The sequence below is a fragment of the Xenopus tropicalis genome, chromosome 6 (genome assembly GCF_000004195.4).
Source record: "Xenopus tropicalis strain Nigerian chromosome 6, UCB_Xtro_10.0, whole genome shotgun sequence".
Lineage (NCBI taxonomy): Eukaryota > Metazoa > Chordata > Amphibia > Anura > Pipidae > Xenopus > Xenopus tropicalis.
In genome coordinates, this window is record NC_030682.2 from 87,071,624 (window position 1) to 87,095,632 (window position 24,009).

Genomic DNA, 24,009 nt, shown 5'->3' on the forward strand with positions numbered 1-24,009 from the left:
CATGCCATTCATTTTCTCCTCTGAGGTTAAAAGAGTGCTTTACAATTGTCCCACCTTCACTCCTGTGCTTCACTTGGCTAGTTCAAGCGGGTTCTGAATGGAGGATCTTATATATAAAAAAAAAACTCACTAATCATTGCATAGACTCTGTCAGACGTGGCAGTGTGAGTTATTTTTAATGTCACATACAAAAAAAAATTTGTGTGATCCATAAACCATAGGAATTAGGGGCTACAGCTGAGTACACAGTAACAATGTAAAAGTTGTATGCAGGGCCGCCATCAGGGGGGCACAGTTGTCCCGGGCCCGGCCGCGATACAGTTATAAGCACGGGCCCCCTTTAAAGAGTTCCAGGCCTTAGTGCATTGGTGGTCAGCGGGTAATTTGATTGGTTGCGCCCCGTGCGTACGCGTGACGTCAGCACGCACGGGGCGCAACCTTATCATAGAGTAGCTGCAGCGGCGAGCCGGGGAACGTAAGAAGAGACGGGGGAGGCAGCCGGGGGAAAACAGGCGGACGCAGCCGGAAGAAGTAGGCGAGCGGTGGGGGAGAACATTGCGGGGGAGTTGGAGTATGTTGGGGAGGACGCTGGGGGGAGCTGAAGGATGTTGGGGAGTACGCAGGGGTGAGCTGGAAGTTGTTGGGGAGTATGCTGGGGGGAGCTGATTGATGTTGGGGAGTATGCTGGGGGAGCTGATTGATGTTGGGGAGTATGCTGGGGGGAGCTGATTGATGTTGGGGAGTATGCTGGGGGGAGCTGGAAGATGTTGGGGAGTATGCTGGGGTGAGCTGGAAGATGTTGGGGAGTACGCTGGGAGGAGCTGATTGATGTTGGGGAGTATGCTGGGGGGAGCTGATTGATGTTGGGGAGTATGCTGGGGGGAGCTGATTGATGTTGGGGAGTATGCTGGGGGGAGCTGATTGATGTTGGGGAGTATGCTGGGGGGAGCTGGAAGATGTTGGGGAGTACGCTGGGGGGAGCTGATTGATGTTGGGGAGTACGCTGGGGGAGCTGATTGATGTTGGGGAGTATGCTGGGGGGAGCTGATTGATGTTGGGGAGTATGCTGGGGGGAGCTGATTGATGTTGGGGAGTATGCTGGGGGGAGCTGATTGATGTTGGGGAGTATGCTGGGGGGAGCTGATTGATGTTGGGGAGTATGCTGGGGGAGCTGATTGATGTTGGGGAGTATGCTGGGAGGAGTTGATTGATGTTGGGGAGTACGCTGGGGTGAGCTGGAAGATGTTGGGGAGTATGCTGGGGGGAGCTGATTGATGTTGGGGAGTATGCTGGGGGGAGCTGATTGATGTTGGGGAGTATGCTGGGGGGAGCTGATTGATGTTGGGGAGTATGCTGGGGGGAGCTGATTGATGTTGGGGAGTATGCTGGGGGGAGCTGATTGATGTTGGGGAGTATGCTGGGGGGAGCTGATTGATGTTGGGGAGTATGCTGGGGGGAGCTGATTGATGTTGGGGAGTATGCTGGGGGGAGCTGATTGATGTTGGGGAGTATGCTGGGAGGAGTTGATTGATGTTGGGGAGTATGCTGGGAGGAGTTGATTGATGTTGGGGAGTACGCTGGGGTGAGCTGGAAGATGTTGGGGAGGATGCTGAGAGGAGCTGGAGGATGTTGGGGAGGACGCTGGGGGGAGCTGAAGGATGTTGGGGAGGACGCTGGGGGGAGCTGAAGGATGATGTTGGGGAGGATGCTGCAGTGGGCAGTGGCCCATAGTATGGGGACGCTGGGGGAGGACCAGCAATGTTTTAGGGGGTCCCTGCCCTGGCTACCAATGCAAAACGTAACCCCTGGCTACCAATGCAAAACGTAACCCCTCACTACCAATGTTCTAGGGGGGAGGGCCCTGCATATGCACAGCATACAGTTATGGACCATGGGGGAGGTAGGGGGAATGAGAGGAGTGCAGTGACATCTAGGAAATGCAGAATATAAAGTGACTGCCTGTCCCACCTGTATGCCTGAGGCAAATATAATTGACAGCTGAGATTTTGGACTTAGTTCATGACAGGTATAGATGTCTTAATTTAAAGGAGAAGGAAAGGCTAACTCACTGGGGGGTGCCAAAATGTTAGGCACCCCCAGTGACTTTAATCGCTTACCTTTTACCCCAGGCTGGTGCTCCTGTGAGAAGAAAAGTGCACCAGCCCGGGGTAGCTGCGAGCGAGTGTCTCCTCTTCAGTCTTTGTGCGCTTGCTAACTTCCCATAATGCCTTGCTCCTGCACCAAGATTGGTGTACATGCTTAGTGTGTAAGACCTATGAGGAAGCTTCCTGCTGATTGGCTCAGATCCACATTCCTATGGGGGGGAGGGAGTTCTTAGCATTCTTGAGGGAGGCGGGAGCAGGAGAGAGGAGAGAGCTGCGTGTCTCTGGCACAGGAAAACAAAGACTAGAAATCCTGTGTTTCTTTTGAAAGAGAACTCAGTGTAGCGTTTCTGTAAGTGCTTATGGCTGTATTTACATAGACCTTTATGATAATGCTTACTTAGTTTTTACCTTTCCTTCTTTAATTTTTAGTGCAGTCAGTGATTGATTGGCCAAACTGTTAGCTGTGTGGGTGTAGCATATAACATACAGACTTCACTGTACACAGCAGTTTGTGTGTTTTGAGTGTATCTCTTACAAAGTAATATACAAGTGTATGGTGCAGAAGCTTTAACTAGGTGGCTGTGATGGTAAGGGGAATATTTTAAAGGGGTCGTTCACCTTTAAGTTAGCTTTTAATATGGTATAGAATGCCCTATTCCTTGCAACTTTGCAATTGATCTAAATTATTTGTTAGTTTTTTGTTTTTTTTAATAATTTGCCTTCATCTTCTGCAGCTTTCCAGCTTTTATAGTGATAGTACCCCCTTAAATAGTTTGTGTGTGTGTGTAATAAATATATATATATATATATATATATATATACAGTGGTGTGAAAAACTATTTGCCCCCTTCCTGATTTCTTATTCTTTTGCAGGTTTGTCACACAAAATGTTTCTGATCATCAAACACATTTAACTATTAGTCAAAGATAACACAAGTGAACACAAAATGCAGTTTTTAAATGAGGGTTTTTATTATTTAGGGAGAAAAAAAATCCAAACCTACATGGCCCTGTGTGAAAAAGTAATTGCCCCCTGAACCTAATAACTGGTTGGGCCACCCTTAGCAGCAATAACTGCAATCAAGCGTTTGCGATAACTTGCAACGAGTCTTTTACAGCGCTCTGGAGGAATTTTGGCCCATTCATCTTTGCAGAATTGTTGTAATTCAGCTTTATTTGAGGGTTTTCTAGCATGAACCGCCTTTTTAAGGTCATGCCACAACATCTCAATAGGATTCAGGTCAGGACTTTGACTAGGCCACTCCAAAGTCTTCATTTTGTTTTTCTTCAGCCATTCAGAGGTGGATTTGCTGGTGTGTTTTGGGTCATTGTCCTGCTGCAGCACCCAAGATCGCTTCAGCTTGAGTTGACGAACAGATGGCCGGACATTCTCCTTCAGGATTTTTTGGTAGACAGTAGAATTCATGGTTCCATTTATCACAGCAAGCCTTCCAGGTCCTGAAGCAGCAAAACAACCCCAGACCATCACACTACCACCACCATATTTTACTGTTGGTATGATGTTCTTTTTCTGAAATGCTGTGTTACTTTTACGCCAGATGTAACAGGGCACGCACCTTCCAAAAAGTTCAACTTTTGTCTCGTCGGTCCACAAGGTATTTTCTCAAAAGTCTTGGCAATCATTGAGATGTTTTTTAGCAAAATTGAGACGAGCCATATTGTTCTTTTTGCTTAAAAGTGGTTTGCGCCTTGGAAATCTGCCATGCAGGCCGTTTTTGCCCAGTCTCTTTCTTATGGTGGAGTCGTGAACACTGACCTTAATTGAGTCAAGTGAGGCCTGCAGTTCTTTAGATGTTGTCCTGGGGTCTTTTGTGGCCTCTCGGATGAGTTGTCTCTGCGCTCTTGGGGTAATTTTGGTCGGCCGGCCACTCCTGGGAAGGTTCACCACTGTTTCATGTTTTTGCCATTTGTGGATAATGGCTCTCACTGTGGTTCGCTGGAGTCCCAAAGCTTTAGAAATGGCTTTATAACCTTTACCAGACTGATAGATCTCAATTACTTTTGATCTCATTTGTTCCTGAATTTCTTTGGATCTTGGCATGATGTCTAGCTTTTGAGGTGCTTTTGGTCTACTTCTCTGTGTCAGGTAGCTCCTATTTAAGTGATTTCTTGATTGAAACAGGTGTGGCAGTAATCAGGCCTGGGGGTGACTACAGAAATTGATATTGAAATTGAAAATTGAAATTGATAAACCACAGTTAAGTTATTTTTTAACATCACTTTTTCACACAGGGCCATGTAGATTTGGAGTTTTTTTTATCCCTTAATAACGTAAACCTTCATTTAAAAACTGCATTTTGTGTTCAATTATGTTATCTTTGACTAATAGTTAACGGTTTTTGATGAGCAGAAACATTAAGGTGTGACAAACATGCAAAAGAATAAGAAATCAGGAAGGGGGCAAATAGTTTTTCACACCACTGTACATACACACACACAATTGTATATATACAAGTTATATCCTTATAATTGTTGATTAGTAATGTACTCGGTTATAATCGGGGCTTTGTTATGTAATTTCTTTCACATTACTTGCTGAAACTTGTGTATTATAATAAATATTGTACCCCTGTTGAAAAATATGAGGATATTAGACGTTGCCTTGGAGTTATATAACCTAAATAATAGCACTCAGGCTTCAGGCTCTTTATATGGTAATGAAACTCCTTGGTGCCTTATAATATCCTTATATTTTACAATAGGGAATACTTTATTCACTATAAATCTATATTTCCTTTTATTCCTAATACAGGTAGAGGATTTGTTATCTGGAATGCTTGGGACCTAGGTTTTTCCAGATAAAGGATCTTTTCATAATTTGGATCACCATACAATAAATCTGCTCATTAAAACATTAAATAAACCCAACAAGATTGTTTTGCCACCGATACGGATTCATATATCAGTTATAATCCAGTTCATTGTACTGTTTTGTTACAGAGGAAAATAAATATTTTTAAAATTAGAACTGCTTGCTTAAAAATAACTCTATGGGAATGCCTTTTCCATAATTTTCCTTTTTTAGAATTGACCAATTTGTAAATTCTAACCTTTTAATGGCTCTCGCCACTTGACCAGAACATGCCGTTTATAACTTATTGAGATAAGGATACAGACATAGGATGTCTATGTTCCTGATGATGCATACGTCACTGACATAAATAATTAAAGGGTTATTACCGTTCCTCCATCAGGCATCATCTCTGTGTCCTATGGTGGAAGAAATAACATGGTCAAAATCACCCAATTGCTGATCCATGAGTGGCCCAGTTAGAACTAGTTGTGAGTTATTGAAAGGTAAATGCATAATAGTGGTGAGAGGAACAGGCCTAACAGTATTACAGAAAGGAAGGAAGGACAGCTAACTATTACAAGGGGAGAGCAGAGGAGGAAGACAGTCTATCAGTGAGTACAAAAAGTCAGGGGCAGAGGAGAACTAGCCCTCTCCCTTGTGCCTGTCAGTAAAACTAACATAGGGAAAAAGTTGCGCGTTTAAAGAACAAGGAAAGGTTAATATAAATTAAAAGGAAGTCTAAAGGCATTCTTTTTAAGTACTTACTGCATATCTAAATTCCCAGATCCCTGCTTGCTTCTCTGAGATATGGTGCTGGCAGCCTACAGCAGTGTGAAGACTACAGTGATATCGCTGAAATCTCTCTCCCCTTCCTGCAGGCTGCCAGCGGCAGCCTTCAGTAGCACTGCACATGTGTGTAACTTGATCCTTTCTCCTGTTCTGAGCTACACATGCCCACCAGCCAATCAGAAGCGGATCTGCCATAGAGGGGAAGGGAATGAAACACATGTGCAGTATGAAGCAAGGAGGGAAAAGAAGGGAGAATACCTTTTTAAAGATGGCTGCCTTTTCAAGAAAACAGAAAATGTGAAGTAAGTGTGACTGAGTAAATATTTGATTAGGTGAGCCAAAAGTGTGGCGTTTTTACTAAACAATAGGAGGACTATTGGGCAGTATGCTTTTTAAATTTTGACTTGCATTCTCCTTTAATGGGTAGCAGCATATGCACCTTCAGTGTAAGGAAAGTGGATATAATGCTGTCCAATACACAAACATCAGAATAAAGCCTGTACTGTAAAAACAGGTGCATCTAGTAAAGGAAGGTGCAAGCAGTGATACTTGTGCAAATGTATGTAATAATAGTCCTGGAAATTACAGTTCATGGTCTGTGAGTTGTGAAAGAGAAGCTGGTTGAATATACTGGGAAGAGGCAGAGAAGCCAGGAAAATGTGTGTGTGAAAATCAAAGAATGGGATAGTGCAGAGAGTAATGCATAATAGTGAAGGTGCTGGGAGTTGTGGATGAGTGTAAAGGTGATAGCAGAGGAGTTGGTTACTTGTCTGGAGACAGTGCAAAATGGGTAATGAAACTTGAGCAGGCTTGTTGGAGGGGATGTGGAGAGGACAGTCCTAAATTTTAAGCTCTTAAATTGTCACAAATTAAAACTTTTGGATTATGTAGCATAATCTTACAAAGGATAATTCCTGTGGGCTGTGCTGATGCACACCAGGAAAATTTAATCAAAAAGAGATACTTATTTTATTTAGTTCAACGTTTCGGTCCTCACCCGGGACCTTTATCAAGATACAAAATGAGCAAACAAACGGTGTTTAAAAAGACTCACCCACCAATTAACCACCACCAAACCACACCCCTCTCTGGAGTGGCTGTGTTAACCCTTAAAAAAGATGTCAGTTCCAATCACAATTCCAGGTAATCTGTAAAACAAAGTGCATAATGCATAAAATTCTATAAAGTGCAACATAAGATAAAGTGCAATACATCATAGTGCATGTAGATGTATAAAACTTGAATTCCAAATAGATGGTGCAAGGTAAATTAAAATGCAGTCCGTTGTGGTGCATACAGATGAAAGGACTTAAATACCAAATACAAATACACAATGTTAACACATAATAGTAAAAGCATTGCAAAAATATTACTTAAAAATACCTAGAGTAAAATGGCACTTGGAATAATAGAACCGGAAATTGAAACGTACTAGGTAAAACCCAAATATTACCTGGTATCTAAATAAGAGGCAAAGGAACAATACTCATTAAGACCCCGGGGGGAAAGAGTATCCAGAGTTTTGATCCAAAACATCTGCTTCTGAAGCAGCATACGATCCCAATCACCCCCCCTGTTGGGCTCTGGGATCAAATCTATTCCCATGAACTTAAAAGCTGGTAACCTGTCCCCCATCGTTAAAAAATGCTTAGGTAGGGGTAAATCAGATTAGCCGGTTTCAAAGGCTTTCTTAATAGTAGACCTGTGAATTCCCATTTGCTCACGTAAAGTGTTTTGCCCACATACGTTAAGCCACAGGGACAAGTAATTATATAAATCACATGGGTTGATGTACAGGAAATACGGTGCCTTATGTTAATTTCTTTTGAGTGGGGATGTTTAAGTGATTTACCTGGTGCCATGTATCTACATGTTGTGCACCCTGCACATTTATAGCAACCCTTTTTCAATTTATTTAACAGACAAAAACTAGAGTCATAACATTTAATGGGGTCTGTTTTCATTAAAAGATCTTTTAAATTAGGCCACCATTTGTATCCTTACTTAGGCTTTTGAGTTGCAACTTTAGACAGCTTCTTGTCACTTTGTATTACGGGACAATGTTTCTCGACAATAGAGTAAACAGAAGCTGAACCGGTTGTGTATTTAGATGTAATAATAAACCTATTTTGTTTGTCAGTAACCTCTTTACAACTGAGACTTGATTTTTGTTTACTGTGCTTGCGGGCTCTATTTAATGTTGACTGCTGGTAACCCCTCTGCCTAAAACGATTAAAAGTCTCCTGTAGTTGAACTTCACAAATCTCTTTATCAGAATTGTTGCGTATTGTGCGTATAAATTGTGAAAAGGCTACCGCTTTTTTAGAGCTAGGAGGATGAAAACTAGTAGAGTATAACAGTGTATTTCTGTCTGTGGATTTTCTAAACAGTTTAAATCCCAGAGAATTACTTTTTTTTTTAAAATTTCAACATCCAAAAACTGGATACATCGCTCGTTGTTGGAAATCGTGAATTTCACTGGGCTATCCAAACCGTTAAGATCATCCACCATATTAAGCAACCCTGTTTCATTACCTCTCCAACCAATCAGTACATCATCGATGTAGAGAAGGTATAAAAACAGTGAGTCTTTGTATTTGGGGATAATGTGTTTCTGTTTGTAATGGGCCATGTAACAATTGGCATACAAAGGAGCCATTGATGCCCCCATTGACGTGCCTTCCTTCTGTAAATAGAATTGTTTTTCAAACCGAAAATAATTGCACTTCAATGTGAGTTCCAATAATTGGCACAAAAAGTCAATGGGTGGGCCCCTATATACCTCAGAATTTTGTAATGCCCAACTCACTGCCTCAATACCTTCACAATGGGGTATTATGGTATACAAGCTGCACACATCGATGCTAGCCAAAATTGTGGGCTCATCTGGGAGTACCAAATTCGATAAAATATTTAGTAGGTCCTGTGTATCCCTAAGGTAAAAAGGGAGTGACTGCACAGTACTTTGTAGATGGTAATCCAAGTATAATCCAATAGGGTGAAGCAAAACTGTTTCACTTTAGGGGCCTTTCCTCGGGGGGACTTTTAGTTTACCCAGGAAAACAATATTTTTTTTTTTTCAGGACAACCTAAGCTTTTAAAAAAAATAATTTTTTGTGTAATTCCAATTCTGTAACAAGATATAGGCTTCTAAATGTCTAAAAAATGATAAAAAAAATCATTTTCCATAATATAAACACATGCACCAGAAACAAAAATTAGTTTATGCATGAAATAACAACTGATTTGGAAAGTCCCATGTCTCCTGAACGTGCCAATACCAAATATGTATAGTTTTATGGAGATTTCTCACTTGTATAGGTCAAAAACTACCAGCAGTACACTACCAAATTTCCAAAAGCATTGCTTCAGAAAGCTGCATACTTAAGATTTCAAGGCCAAAAATTCCACTAACAGAAGGTTTATCCCAGAAAATTATACATTTTTTTGAAAAGAACAGATTCTGAGGAATCCATAAAAGGTAGAACTGTCTGTCTACTCCAAACTACCAAGTCGCAATGCTTTCCTAAAATTATTGGTTTTTCAAAATTTGTGAAATTTTTTAAAAATCACTTCAAAGCTTCCAGTCTATAGTATCTTATCTCCTACAGGTCATAAAGTAACCAAATAAAACACCCTAAATGTGAATGCCAGGGGTCCACTGAACAGTTTGATGCCCAATATGTATAGGTTTACCTAAGTATGTGACATGTAGGGGCCCCGATGTGAACATACCACCATATGTACTGTAATTTCTGTAATTTCAGCTTCTGCAAAATCAACACAATGTACGTCATTTTATCTAGAATAAAGCTACAAAAAGTACGCTCACCCCAGAAAGCCATATATTTGTGGAAAGTACATATTCCCCTGAATTCAAAATAGGTACCCATGTCTTTCTACTCCAAAATGCCAAGCTGCAAAGCTTTCCTAAAGTTGGCAATTTTGAAAACATTTCCAAAAATCCTCTCAAAGCTTCCAGTTTGCAGCATCTTATCTCCCACATATCATTAGGTACCAACCTGAAAACTCCCTGAATTTGAACGCCAGGGGTCCACTGAACAGTTTGATGCCCAATATGTATAGGTTTACCTAAGTATGTGGCATGTAGGGGCCCCAATTTGAACATACCCCCATGTGTACTGTCATTTCAGCTCCTGCAGAATCAACTCATTTACATCATTATATGTGGAATAAAGCTAGTATAAAGTACACTCATCCCAGAAAGTCATATATTTTTGGAAAGTACACATTCCCCCGAATCTAAAATGAGTACCCATGTCTTTCTACTCCAAAGTACCAAGCCGCAAAGCTTTTCTAAAGTTGGCAATTTTGATGACATTTCCAAAAATCCCCTCAAAGATTCCACTTTACAGTATCTTGTCTACCACATAGCATTAGGTACCAAGATAAAACACCATAAATTTGAACGCCAGGGGTCCACTGAACAATTTGATGCCCAATATGTATAGATTTACCTAAATATGTGGCATATAGGGGTCCCAATGTGAACATACCCCCATATGATCTATCATTTCTGTTATTTCCGCTTCTGCAAAATCAACACATTTACATCATTTTGTGTGAGATAAAGCTAGTAAAAAGTACACTCACCCCAGAAAGTCATATATTTTTGGAAAGTACACATTCCCCCGAATCTAAAACGGGTACTTTTGTCTTTCTACTCCAAATTACCTAGCCGCAAAGCTTTCCTAAATTTGGCAATTTTGATAACATTTCCAAAAATCCTGTCAAAGCTTCCAGTTTGCAGCATCTTATCTCCCACGCAGCATTAGGTACCTAGGTAAAACTCCCCGCATTTGAATAGCAGGGGTCCACTGAACAGTTTGATGCTTAATATGTATAGGTATGTAGGGGCCCCAATGTGATTATACCCCCATATGTACTGTCATTTCTTTCATTTCAGCTCCTGCAAAATCAACACATTTACATGCTTTATGTGGGATAACGCTGCAAAAAAGTACGCTCACCACAGGAAGCTATATATTTTTGGAAAGTACACATTCCCCTGAATCTAAAATGGGTACCCATTTCTTTTTACTCCAAAACACCAAGCTGCAAAGCTTTCCTAAGTTTGACGATTTTTATGACATTTCCAAAAATCACCTCAAAACTTCCATATTACAGCATCTTATTTTCTACAGGTCATTAGGTACCAAGATTAAACACCCTAAATATGATTCCCGGAGGTTTACTGAAGAGTTTGATACCCACTGTATATAGGTTTATCAAAGCACATGGCGCTTAGAAACCCCAAAATATACCTTGTGATAGAGCTGGGCGGTATGACCAAAAATTTATATCACAGTATTTTTCAAAATTATATCGGTATCACGGTATTTGACGGTATATAAATAAAAAAATAAATAATAAATATTGGTGGCCCCCCACCCCCCCAACCCCAACCCCAGCCCCCCCCCAACAACCCCAGCCCCCCCCCAACCCCAGCCCCCCCAGCCACAACCCCCCCAGCCCCCCCAACCCCAGCCACAACCCCCCCAGCCCCCCAACCACAACCCCAACCCCAGCCACAACCCCCCAGCAGAACTTACCCAACTTGTGGTTCCTCCAGCTCCAGCGATGCATCCTAGCGACGGCGCGTGCGCGCTGACGTCACATGCGCGCCGACGTCACGTACGCACGGGCGCAACCCGGAAGTAATAGGAGAAAAACAGCAGGAGGCGCGCATACCGGTATAGCGGTATGTTTAAAACTCATACCGTTTTTTTTTTAAAAACCGATATACCGCCCAGCACTACCTTGGGAACACTAATTTCATGGTTTACATTTGCCTAATTCATAAACACATGGCAGTTTTATGAGGGGTAGAAGCTGCAGAAATGTAGGGTTACCCCTAAAAGCCATATCGTTTTGGAAAGTACCCATTCTGACAAATCCAACATAGGTAAAGAAGACTTTCTTCGCCAGAGTACTAATTTGGAAAGCTTTCCTAAAGTTAATGGTTTTATGACTTTACTGAAAAAGGGCAAAAAAATCTTGTGTAAGAAATTGTTTTTCAGTTTCTGTTATCTATTTCTTTTGCAAGGCTTCACTCAAAACAACCTCAATTTCATTTTTAAATCTAAGTACTGGATTAAAATTTAGTTTTGAATACACAGATATATGATCCAACTGTCTCAATACCTCCCCCCCGGTAGTCCTTTATCAGCAGGCCTGATTATGATAGTATTGTCAGCGTTTAAAGTCTTTAAGGCCTGTCTCTTCTCTGTTGTTAGATTAGGATGTACTAGTTCACTAGGTGGGAGTGCATTTACTTCATGGGATACAGTCTGTAAGAACACTTTAATATTTACATTATTTGAAGCCGGATCCAGGGTACTTTTAAGTTTCCATCTAGACTGGGGCTCCTTTTGTTCATTCTCCCCAAACTGTTCTAACAGCTTCAATTTTCTACCCATCTTAAAACAGTCAACTTCCCAACGGCACAGTTGGAACAAAAGAAGTACCTTTAGGGCTCTGGCACACGGGGGAGATTAGTCGCCCGTGATAAAACTCCCTGTTCGCGGGCGACTAATCTCCCCCGTGTGCCAGAGCCCTTACTCAGAAGAGAGGTGTTTGCTTGAGATAAAGTATGATGCGACAGGTTGTAGATCAGACCTCATTTGGGAAACTTGGGCAGAGGTCCGCGAAAGCTTCTTACCCCTCCGGATGTGCTTTTATCTGTATGCACCACAATGGACTGCATTTTAATTTACTTGCACCATCTATTTGGAATTCAAGTTTTATACATCTACATGCACTATGATGTATTGCTCTTATGTTTAACTCTTTGTGTTTTAGCTGGGTTGCTGATTGAGCTAAGGGGGTAGTACTCTTAAGGTATCATTGTTGATACCATATTGTTTTTGTTGACCCTCTTCTCCACTTACAGAGCTAATTTACTGTTTTTCTTTGAAATAAATATTTAAAAACATATACCCCACTGATGCCTCATTTAATGTAATTGTATTGGTATTTATTTTGATTATTGAAACGTAACAATAGCTGCTGCATTTCCCACCCTAGGCTTATACTCGAGTCAATAAGTTTTTCCAGTTTTCTTAGGTAAAATTAGGTACCTCGGCTTATACTCGGATCAGCTTATACTCGAGTATATACGGGATATATATAATGTACCCATATTTGTATAATATAGTGAAAGTTATTGTTGCAAAAAAGATAAGGCTTTTCACCTAAAATATCATTTATTGCAAGTGGTTTCTAGTGTTTGAAAGATTTCTTTTTTAGCATCATTTTTTTTCATTAACTGACAAGTCGACTTTTTATTGTTATTAAAATAAACTTGTGCCTGCTCTAATATCGGCTGGAATTTCACCATTGTTTAGCTTGTTCTTTTCCCAGTATTTTCTGGCACAGATTTTAGGAATACGCTTGATGCTGTTGATGTGATGTGTTAAAGAAGGCTTTGGGCAGTGAAATTCCAGAGGGAATGATGCAAAAAGTAGTGATATTGAAAATATTAACCCATTCAGGGGTGTGCTTCAAAGCTGAATAAGTGCAGGGCAACCCTTTTTTGTTCTTTATAAACTAAAGCATTGAGACAACTTTGCTTTATAATTGAACAAGACGAGTTTTGATGTGTTTGCATTAGGATTGGTAGTGGCTTTCATTAGCTTTCAATCACAATGTATTCATTAGGTGCTGAAAATCATATTATTAAAGCGCTGAAAGAGGTATTGCATCATGGAGTAACTTGCCCACATCTGCTGTGGTGTTAAATTAATTTTTCATAACTTTACATTTCATTTTCTCTAAGATTTGTTAAGTCATTTTACCAATTGTCACCATATCTTTGCAAAGAAAAGTAGCATGCTTGTACCGTACATTTGTCATATCTGATTTTTTGTTTTTTAAACCATAGAGAATCTTTGAGGTAAAACAATGGTTCTGTGTAACAGACCCATTAATATACCAGGGGCCCCACTATGCAGGTTCTTCATTGATGTCCCAGTTTTTCAACTTGCTAAAGTGTTTTGATAGTTCAGCTTATAAATTGCTGAATTTTCACATCCACTAAGTAGTTACTTCTGCTGTTAGTTTAAGAATAGCTCAACGAGTAAGCAGTTTATAGCAGTAAAAATGTTAGGTTAATAAAATAACTAAATTAAAAAATTCACTTTTATTTAATGTTTTTATTGAGCTTATCAAGAAATAGCAACCAGAAGTTACTAACAGTATACCTTCTTTCACCCCACAGAGGGTTATGGTCTGAATGGTTAATTTCATATGCTACTTAAGCACACAATGCTTTTTGTCACTGCTCAAGGTGGATTTCAGGTGTAAAATGCAGACACAAGCATTTTGGGGCATATTCTGCTCTGTATGCCCAGTCAAAGGTGGATCTTATTCAATCCTGTCACGGGATGGATGCAAGATGAATCAGGCTTTTCTCCACGTCGTAGAAAATGCTCTGTGTGTGTGTGTCTTAGAAACTCACCTCACACATTCGTCTACCATAAACATAATAAACAAAGTCTGGATTTTGCCGCACAAAAGAACCTTTATTTGTATTATTATTTTTTTTTTTTTTTTTTACAAAGAGGCAAGTCACTTCCGTTTAAATTGTAAGAGTTAAGCTTATTGTTAGTGCCAAATATTTAGCCAAGTATAATTGCTGTGTGTGGTCAGTTTAGGTATCTTGCTGAATTTGTAATTATTATTCTGATTAATCAATCTGTTTTTATTTGTGTAACAGACTTTTCACGTAACTACCAAAAAATCTGGTATTTGAATAATGTCTAAAGCAAGGCAGCCTCCTCTTGTCACTGGCATCTCACCAAAAGAAGGTACTTCATGGACAAAGGTGACCATCCGAGGAGAAAATCTGGGTACTGGACCGTCTGATCTAATAGGTAAAACAATGATGCTGAAGGTGGTTGTTTCCATCCTTAGACTCCTTCAGTATTTTTCTGATATTATAGCCTCCTCTTGAAGTTGTAGTCAGAGTATTTTCAACTTGCATAACAGTTGTAAACAGTTGCATTCTTGAAATAAGTATAATCTGAAATAATGTCTTTTTACACATTAAGGGGGAAGTCCACCTTTAAATCAACTATTAGTATTATTTAGGCAGTGCTATTTTGAGACGGTTTGTAATTGGTCTTCATTTTTATTGTTTGCAGTTATTGAACTATTTTTTTCTCCGGTTTGGAATTTTAGCATTTTTCTGGTTTCTAGTGCCCAAATTACACCTTCAGCCAGCAGTGATGTGTAGGGGCTTTATTCTGCCCTACATACCAGCCAATTCATTGATTGGTGGGAGCGGTGGTTGAAACCTGTTTAAATTAAATTTAGTTTAATTTTATCAGTACATAGACCATTACATTGGCATATGGGGCAGGGATGAACGCTCCAATATTTTGTTGAGTATTGCAATCAAGCGATAGAAGGTTAATACCTTTACCTATGAAACGCGTATGACAAGTATTTAATTCTTGGATATAGTGTTTTATGTAGAGGGATGTGTTATTTTTACCACCCTGTATCGTAAATCAAACATTTAACAACACATGGTCACCCAAAATTCTGTAAAAAAGGCATCCCAATGGGGCAGTTCATGCACCTTAGGCGGATCTGCTGTACTTGGGTTGATTTTCAATCTAAGGCAATGGAACTTTGGGTTTGTGAAACAGGGTTATCTGTAGGAGGCCTTTGATAAAGCTATAGTCTATGATAGGGATAATCTGTTAAGATACAAAACAGGGGTTATTGTAAATACCATAAGCACACAGAAGTCTTTGGCTCTAAGTTACACTTGTGTACCGCCTATTCCAAGCATTCTTTATAGCACCAAACCGATGATTAACAAAGATTGAGGAGTATTGTTGCAGAATCTGCGTGGTGAAAATTTTTTAACTTCCGTGTTTGTGACAAAAAGTCATGTGGTTTCAAGGATTTGGATTCCGTGCACCCCTATTTTAAACTCACCTCTTCCTTGAAGCTTACTAACTTACCTAAAGGGGCTGTTCACCTTAAATTAACAATTTGCAAATGGTCTTCTTTTTTTATTTGCTAGTTTTTAAATTTTTAACCTTTTGTTCAGCAGCTTTACAGTTTAGAATTTCAGTAGCTATTTGGTAGCTAGAGTTAAATTTAAACAAGCAAGCAGGAAAAAAGAGACATGAATATTAATAAAGGATGACCTAAATAGAAAGATAATTAATAAAAAGTAACAATGGCCATAACATTGTCATTAGGCCACATAATATTTTTGTATTTTAGCAACTGCTGTGTATATAGGGTTGCCACCTGTCCAGTTTTGACCCAGACAGCCTGGTTTTCGGAAGGGCTGCCGAGAATACGCCCCTAAGCCTGAAAAAATTTCTACTTCTGCCTGCATCTTGAAGCATTGAATATGATCGGGTATAGACAAAAAACATGATACTTTGCATTTTTGGTGGATATTGGCTACATGTGCCTGCATTGTGTAGGCACATGTATTCAGTGCTTCCCTGTGCAGGCACAAGTAGGAGGATTTTAACAGCTGGGCGTATTATCGGCAAACGTTTTTCATGTTGCCGAGAATACGATATGCGTGGGACTAGCCTAAACTCTTATTAGCCTAGTACTGCCTATGAGGGCCTTACCCAAGAGCCCTTGTGACAAAAGACAAGTAGGCCCACACGTGGCCTTAATTAGATTTAATATGACCTGTGATGGGCAGGCGAAGAGAAGCAGATTGTACACCACATGTGACTGTGGCTTATATGCTTGTGTTTTGTTTAGATGTTCACACTTGATAAAAAGCCTCAAAGCAGGAAAATATTTTCCCTTGCTGCTAGCTTCTGCCTACCCTGTTTTTCACACAAGTTTTACTTTTGGCTGCAAAAATGGATATGAAGTATTCTGAATATGACATATCCTGTATACAAACAGCTTTGATTGGCACCTAAAATCTCTCTGCAGAGCAAGACCAGAAAATTAAATTACAATATCATGTTTAAGAACAAATGAGAGAATGAAAATATGGTTTTATTTTGTATACAAAATGTGTTTAAATATATGGGTAACTACAGTATATGAAGCAAAACCCCTTTAACTTACTGATGATAAGATTATTATATTATTATTGGCAATTTACTACTTATGTTTGGTTTCTATTTTGGAACCTCCTTTAAAGAATTCATCTTTGAGGTCTGCTTTCTTGTGGTTTAAAGTGTTGGAGACTATTGGGAGGTTGGTGCTGGTATAAAAGAAAAATTCCAAACCTGATTGAGTACTGTTTAGGTTTGCATATAGTTGCAAATTTACTAATTTTTTACTAAATGAGTTATTTAACTAATTAATTTGAATGTATTAATACACCCTTTTATTTTTCAATTGGCATCTAGTAATAAACTTTGCTAAGTTTATCAATTTACAGGTGCAGACACAACTAGAAGAATTTTTAAGTGTAGGGGCGGATTATCAGTCTGTGCTTATGCACAGGCTAACAATCTGCCCAGTGTGACATTGCCCTTAAAGGAACAGTAACACCAAAAAATTAAAGTGTTTTAAAGTAATTAAAATATAATGTATAGTTGCTCTGCGCTGGTAAAACTGGTAAGTTTGCAACAGAAACGCTACTATAGTTTATATAAATGAGCTGCTATGTCAACACGGGGGCAGCCATTGAAGCTGGGAAAAAGGAGAAAAGGCACAGGCACATAGCAGATAACAGATAAGCTTTGTAGAATATAATGGGGTTTTATCTGTTATCTGCTAAGTAACCTGTGCCTTTTCTCCTGTAAATGGCTGCCCCCGTGGCTACACAGAAGCTTTATTATATAAACTATAGTAGTCTTTCTAAGGAAAACACACCAGTGTACCAGTGCAGGGCAGCATTACATTATATAGTAATTACTTTTATACACTTTCATTCTTTGGTGTTACTGTCCCTTTAAAACTAAAGCTGACCACGCCAGACAGATTCAGTACTTCTGGCTGCAGGCACAACTAGAAGAATTTTTAAGCATACAGGCGGATAGTCAGTTTGCACTTATCTGCAGGCTGATAATCTGCCCAGTGTGACTTTGCCCTAATGTATGAATGAAGTTGCTTATTGTCTAAAATAAAGTCCTTATTTAGGAAATAGCATAGAACCAAAGAATTTTTTTTTTTTTTTTAAATGCATACTTTTCACTCATTATTAACATTAAGCTAGATTTCACAAGCTTCATGTTTTTATCCTGAATATTTTAATAGGTTTGTACAATTTTCATATGCTTTTGTAACTTCCATGCTATGTAAGTATTTGCAGAAATATGTACTATCGCCAACAGCATAATTTCAGTGGTTTAGTAAAATAAAGTTGCATACTGACAGCCAGCTCCCACAGTGACTCCGGAATTCACACTTGAGCGGATGCTTCTGCTGCCAGTTTCCTTTCCAGTGTTTCATGTATTGCTTGCGCATTTTCCTAAAACATTTAAGAGTCTGGTCAGCCATGTTATATAAATTATACAATTACAATGTCTTTCCACTAATTAATGCAGCAATCTCTCATCAGGCAATGGCAAATGGAAGTCATTTGACAACTATTATGCTAGTAAACCACATGGTCTTTAGATAATGAGTGCATAGTTTATTTTCCTGTTAATATATTTGTGCTTATGCAGAAGCTGGCAGCATTTTTATTCAGTTTTCTAATGAGCACCACCAGATAAAATGTACATATTTTACTGTGCACATTTACCTATCAGTTATATAGTGCCAGTAGCTAGTATTAAAAGGCTGATGACACACAAGGAGATTAGCTGCCCCACGATTATTGTTGCACTGCTTAACCCTGACTTCTGAGCTTATATCCTTTGAGTACTTGAAGAAGAAGTTGTCTTAAAGGAGAAGGAAAGTCATTTTGGCATTTTACTGCCAATAGATTTGTCACAATAGTGCCACCTAGAACACTATATTTATTCTGCAGAAAGCATTACCATACCTGAGTAAAGAGCCCTAGAAGCTTTCTCTGTTTGCTTAAGATTGCAGCTGTCATTTTAGCTTGGTCTTCACAGCTGTAGCTGTAGAGCTCTAGACTGTTATAGCTCAGATCACACATTCCTAAGGGAGGTGGGAGGGAGTTCTTAGCATTCTTGAGGGAGTGGAGAGAGGGGCACTCTGCAGACTCTGGCCCAAAGATTTTAGATGCCTATGGCTGTATTTACATAGACCTTTCTGATAAAGATTACTTAGTTTTTACCTTTCCTTCTCTTTTAACACATTTCTCTGATTTTACATTTTCACTGATTTATGCTATTTTTCCTGGTCAACCTGGACAACCACACTTGTGGTCAAATCTTTGCATAGTTGGATTGCGCTGTAATCAGCCCATCCCCATTTGAGAGCCCAGGATTTTATCTAAAGTATTCTAACCACGAGAGATGCCTCACAGTATTATTTATGTATAGTGTATGCACATTTTTAATTTTTTTTTTTTTTTCTTGCTTATAGGTTTAACAATCTGTGGCCATAACTGCCTCCTAACAGCAGAATGGATATCAGCCAGCAAAATAGTTTGCCGTGTTGGACAAGACAAGAATGACAAAGGGGACATCATAGTTACTACAAAATCAGGAGGAAAGGGGACCTCTACTGTCTTCTTTAAATTGCTCAAACCTGATAAAATAGGTAATTTATCATGTTATGTGATATTAAATTATGCATGTTGTAAGTTTTACCAGTTGGATAGCTGTCTTCGAATCACAATTGAAACACACTGCACAATTGTTCATTTTTGTAAACATAATTGGCAAATATACAAACAGACTCCATCCTCAGTGAGTTACTCTCTTATTTTTGTCTTTATATTGTTAAGAGGTGCTTTGCATGTTTCTTTAAAGAGGGCCTCCAGCATTTTGGTCCTATACATACCTGTATAAGGGTTAAATGTAAAAGGGGAATACAATATTAGAGGAAAACACTGTAGAAAAAATACATTTCTTATCCACAACTTACCTAGGAGGCCCAGGCCCTGAGCCTTCAGCTAGGGAAGCGCAGTCAAACTATGTAGATGGGCAGGCAGTTCTTACACTCTGCTTTTGTTGGATCGCTCATTCAGTGCCTGCCCATCTACAAATGGTTTAACTGAGAAAAACATGCTAAGGGGGTCATTTACACACAAATGCAGTGCTCAAAGTGCAGCTCCAGATGCTATTTCGATGCTGTTTGCCACAGTTCCAGCATTATTGTGGTCAAGTACAGAGTTGTTTCCATCATTGTGTCAAAATTGCAATTCCCATCGCTCCTGGATTTTAATGTTAAATGGGAGCAAGTTGCATCTTAAATTTCAAGAGAAATGGTTGCATCACTTCTGGAGCAAATTTAAAATTGCATTTGCTTTCAATTTTCTGGGCCCAAGTCAGGTTCAACTCACAGTAGAAAACCGTACCACCACCATGGACATGGTGACAGTAGTTCTAATGTTCCCCAGCATCAATAGATGTCCTTGTGCACCATTCATAAGGAGAGTCAGGAAAGACTTAATTTGACAAATGCTGTGTCCCAGAGTTTACATGCTCGGATTAATAAACAGGAGCTCCTTCCTATTATGTGCTGTTGTTTGGATTGGATATTTCAGATTTACTCTTAAACACTGTTTTTTTTTTCTGCCACAGTTTGACTCCACACATATGTCTTGTTCTCTTTGTTTAATATTTGCGCAGAATGCAAACAGATAAACTTTTTCGGGCTGTGTTCATTGAATGGATATTGATGTTTAACTAACAGAGGTGACAGATGAAGGGTTCCAACCATTTGTTGAAGTAGAATCCCTTCAGGACTGGTTTAGGAAAGGACTGTCTTTAACAAATGTCTTAGGGCTCTGGCACACGGGGAGATTAGTCGCCCGCGGCAAAACTCCCTGTTCGCGGGCGACCAATCTCCCAATGTAAGTCGCTCGCGGGATGGCACACGCGACGGCGCAATTTCGCGCAAATTGGCGAAAAAGACTCGCGAGTCTTTTTCGACGATTTCCCGAAATCGCCGCACCGCGTCTGCCATCCCGCCAGCGACTTACATTGTTGCTGATGGGATGGCAGGGGAAGGCAACTCGGGGAGATTAGTCGCCCGCGAACAGGGAGTTTTGCCGCGGGCGACTAATCTCCCCGTGTGCCAGAGCCCTTATGCACCTAATGGAATGTAAATATTTATAGATGCAGCACTTGGTCACAGTATACAGGACTGTGTTATGTTGGCTGGCTTTACAGCCAATAACTTTTGCGAAGTTATTATGGGTTAAAAAGCAACTAATTTATCTACTGAAATGCCATGAATGCAAAGCTGTTCTAAATTTGTTTCAGAAAGGAAATATTTAAAGAGCAATTTAAAAAAAAAAAAAAAAAAGTCACAAATGTGACTTGAGTTTCTTTGGGTTTGTGCTGAGCTCTTTCTGGCATTCTCCCTGCCTGCAACCTAACTGAGCCCCCTTTCCACCTACAGGAGCTTCTGTTTTTAGTGGCACATTTGCCTGCCCACTAAGTGGTGTCAAGAGATGGGTGGGGCAGGCACAGGTCTATAAATAGGCGTAGATCCAGTGGGCAGGTTAGGGTATTGTATTATGTATTATGTTTAGATTATATTTCTATTCTCTTAAATTTCATTGAGTTTGCACATGTACTTGGAACAGGTCTAGATTTGGAGATCTTTGTGTTATGAAGGTATAAGACAGTTTATCAGAATTTGAATTTTCATAATTTTTTTATAATTAAAAAAAATCTCAGTAATTTCAAATGTTTAAGAAAGAATAAACTGAAAAATGAAAACACTTAAAAATGTGAAAAACAACTCAAATACAGTGAAATCACATTCTACCCTTCATTCTCAATATGTCTGACAAATTTTTAAAATAATCTCGAATAGCAAAATAGCTTTGGAATGCAGCTTCCACTGAGTTCTACATGAACTTGCCAGCTTTTAGATGCAATTTTTTTTTTTTATTCGAGTCTTCTACACATAATAAATCTCGAATATTTATGTAATTCAGACTTGTGATTTTTAACTTGAAAAAAAAAAATGTTGCCGAATCTGCCATTCTGGCTAAAAGAGGGATATAGCCTACTAGGTGGTATACTGTCTGTTTTAAAATAAAAATCAGATTTCCGATTTCCTTTAAATTTTAAGGAGAAATTTTCCTAACATTGTTTTATTAATAATATTATTGTAATCATTTGCCAGAAAATATATTCAGTGTATGCATATTTATATGTATTCATTTTTTTGTTAGGTATTTTGGACCAGTCTGCTGTATGGGTGGAGGAAATGAATTATTATGATACCCGTACCGACAGAAATAAAGGGATTTCCCCTCTGTCTCAAAGAACTGCTAATCCTTTGGGTATAGAGATTGACAAGTAAGAATTGTGTCTAAATTGTTCCACCTCTGCCTACCTTACTGTAATAGTTGTGGTTATCTGTGTACAGAGGGAACACTGGAGTACCAAATCACCCAGTGCAGGCAGTGCCTAGCAAAACCAACATTGAAACATGTGCAGCTTATTACGTTTAATTTATTTTCTCTTTACACAAGCACATATATCAGTGGTCTCCTTCAGTCAAATACTGATTGCCTATACTAATGATCCATGTTGTGTTTAAGTTTAGAGATAGTAATAAACAGATGCAAGTGTGTAATTTCCGTGCAGCTATAGTGGCAGTGATGTTTTGGGGGTTTATAATCGGCTTCCGTTTCTTTTTCAGACAAGCATGTTCAAAAACATTTTATTTACCTACTATCATTTCATAGTTTTATATGACGGAATAGCATAACCTATTGGTAACATATAAGAAAACTAGGGTGAATTCTTATGAGATGATTTTATGTAATAGCTAAGGTAGCAGTTTGCTTATATCATATAGCAAAAATGTGATTACTGCTAGTTATATGGGGATATATAATATAAATATCTAGTTAAACTCATAGCCTGCTGGCAAAATATGAGTTTTCTTAGATTTATAATACAATACCTACTTTATGTAATAATAGTGAGATAATCCAAAAGTATGGGATTGGATACCCAAGAAGTCACAATAGAACAGGTGAGGGGATAAAATATTTTTTCCTGCACAGTGCAATATTTAAATGTGTTGTTCTGCCTACACTGAGCAATGAAAAGCTCTCCTATACTATTATAGAATGAATGTGCCCCAGCAGTAACCACTGTGACAAATTAGTAGTTATCTTTGTTCAGTCTAGTGCTGTCTGAATAATACAAGCAAATTAGCATTTGCCTTTGGTTACAACAGTGGATCAAATTTGCACCTATCTTCTTAAATGAGCATTGTATTAGTGATGGACCAAATTCTCTATTTTGGGATTCGACCAAATCGGGAATCTTTCATGAAGGATTTGGTTGAATCCAAACCAAATCCAAGCCCTAATTTGTATGTTAAAATAGCCTAAGAAAGCCTTAAAAATGTGTGATATTTTCTTGTTTGTGTCAAAAGTTATGTGATTTTAAGGTTCTTGATTGGATTGGGCCAAATCAAGGCTCAGTTTCAACCGAATTTAGGATACAGTACATACCCATACCTACATTGTATTTTGCTGCCTTTCTGGTCACTTAGATGGTTGCAGGACTTTGCAGATAATAACTGAAATCTATGATAACACATAAACTATAATTTTTTTTTTTTAATCTGGAAATATACACAAATAAAGAGAAGCATTTTGGGTGGGTGCTTGTTAATTTGGATACTGGCAAACACTGTAGTCTTTTCATTTTGATTTGATTTAGTAATTGGTTAGCTGGTTTGTTTCTTGTTATCTTGAATAGTACAATAGATCAATAAACCTTCAGTATTGTACAGTAAGGTGTTGTGTTAATAATACATATGAGAAATAAACCATTTGGTTAAATCCAGTTTAATGAGTGCTGATGAAACTGCCACTTTATAATTACATTCAGATTAAGAAGGAAAAGATTTACTTTCCATTTGACAGCTGCCAGGCTTGACAAAAAAGTAGATTAGAGCATTTTCTTCTATTTTATTCTCTAGCCAGAATTGATTATTGTTGATTGCATTACATTGTTAGCCGCATGAAACTGAAAATTCTTTATTGTACATTGCAGGCCCTATGTTTCTAAATTGCCGTTCATACCAGGGCCTATATTAACAACTATGTAAATATACAAAGTTTAAGAAGTCACAGGAACACATAGTTTAGGTAAATCATGTTTTCATCACCCCTGTCTACATTTAGCTTTTTTGTCTGGGTAATAGCATCTCATAATACCCAGGAGGTTAACAAAATTTGTCTGATACATTTTCAAGGGCGCATAACGGATT

At 39.0% G+C, this 24,009-nt stretch overlaps 1 protein-coding gene across 3 annotated transcripts in view; it reads left to right on the plus strand.

The window, feature by feature from the left end:
- The first annotated feature begins 422 nt into the window (after nucleotides 1–422).
- Nucleotides 423–24,009, plus strand: part of exoc2 (exocyst complex component 2) — a 115,591-nt gene continuing 92,004 nt past the window's right edge. Inside the window, exons 1-4 of one of the 3 annotated variants that reach the window (XM_031903541.1) lie at nucleotides 423–531; nucleotides 14,447–14,603; nucleotides 19,177–19,353; nucleotides 21,947–22,073. In XM_031903541.1, coding sequence (XP_031759401.1) covers nucleotides 14,486–14,603; nucleotides 19,177–19,353; nucleotides 21,947–22,073 — 422 coding nt within the window. In that variant the 5' untranslated portion in view covers nucleotides 423–531; nucleotides 14,447–14,485. Of the gene's footprint in view, nucleotides 572–14,446; nucleotides 14,604–19,176; nucleotides 19,354–21,946; nucleotides 22,074–24,009 lie in introns of all 3 variants that reach the window. The other 2 variants (XM_031903543.1, XM_031903542.1) reach the window with 2 other exon arrangements.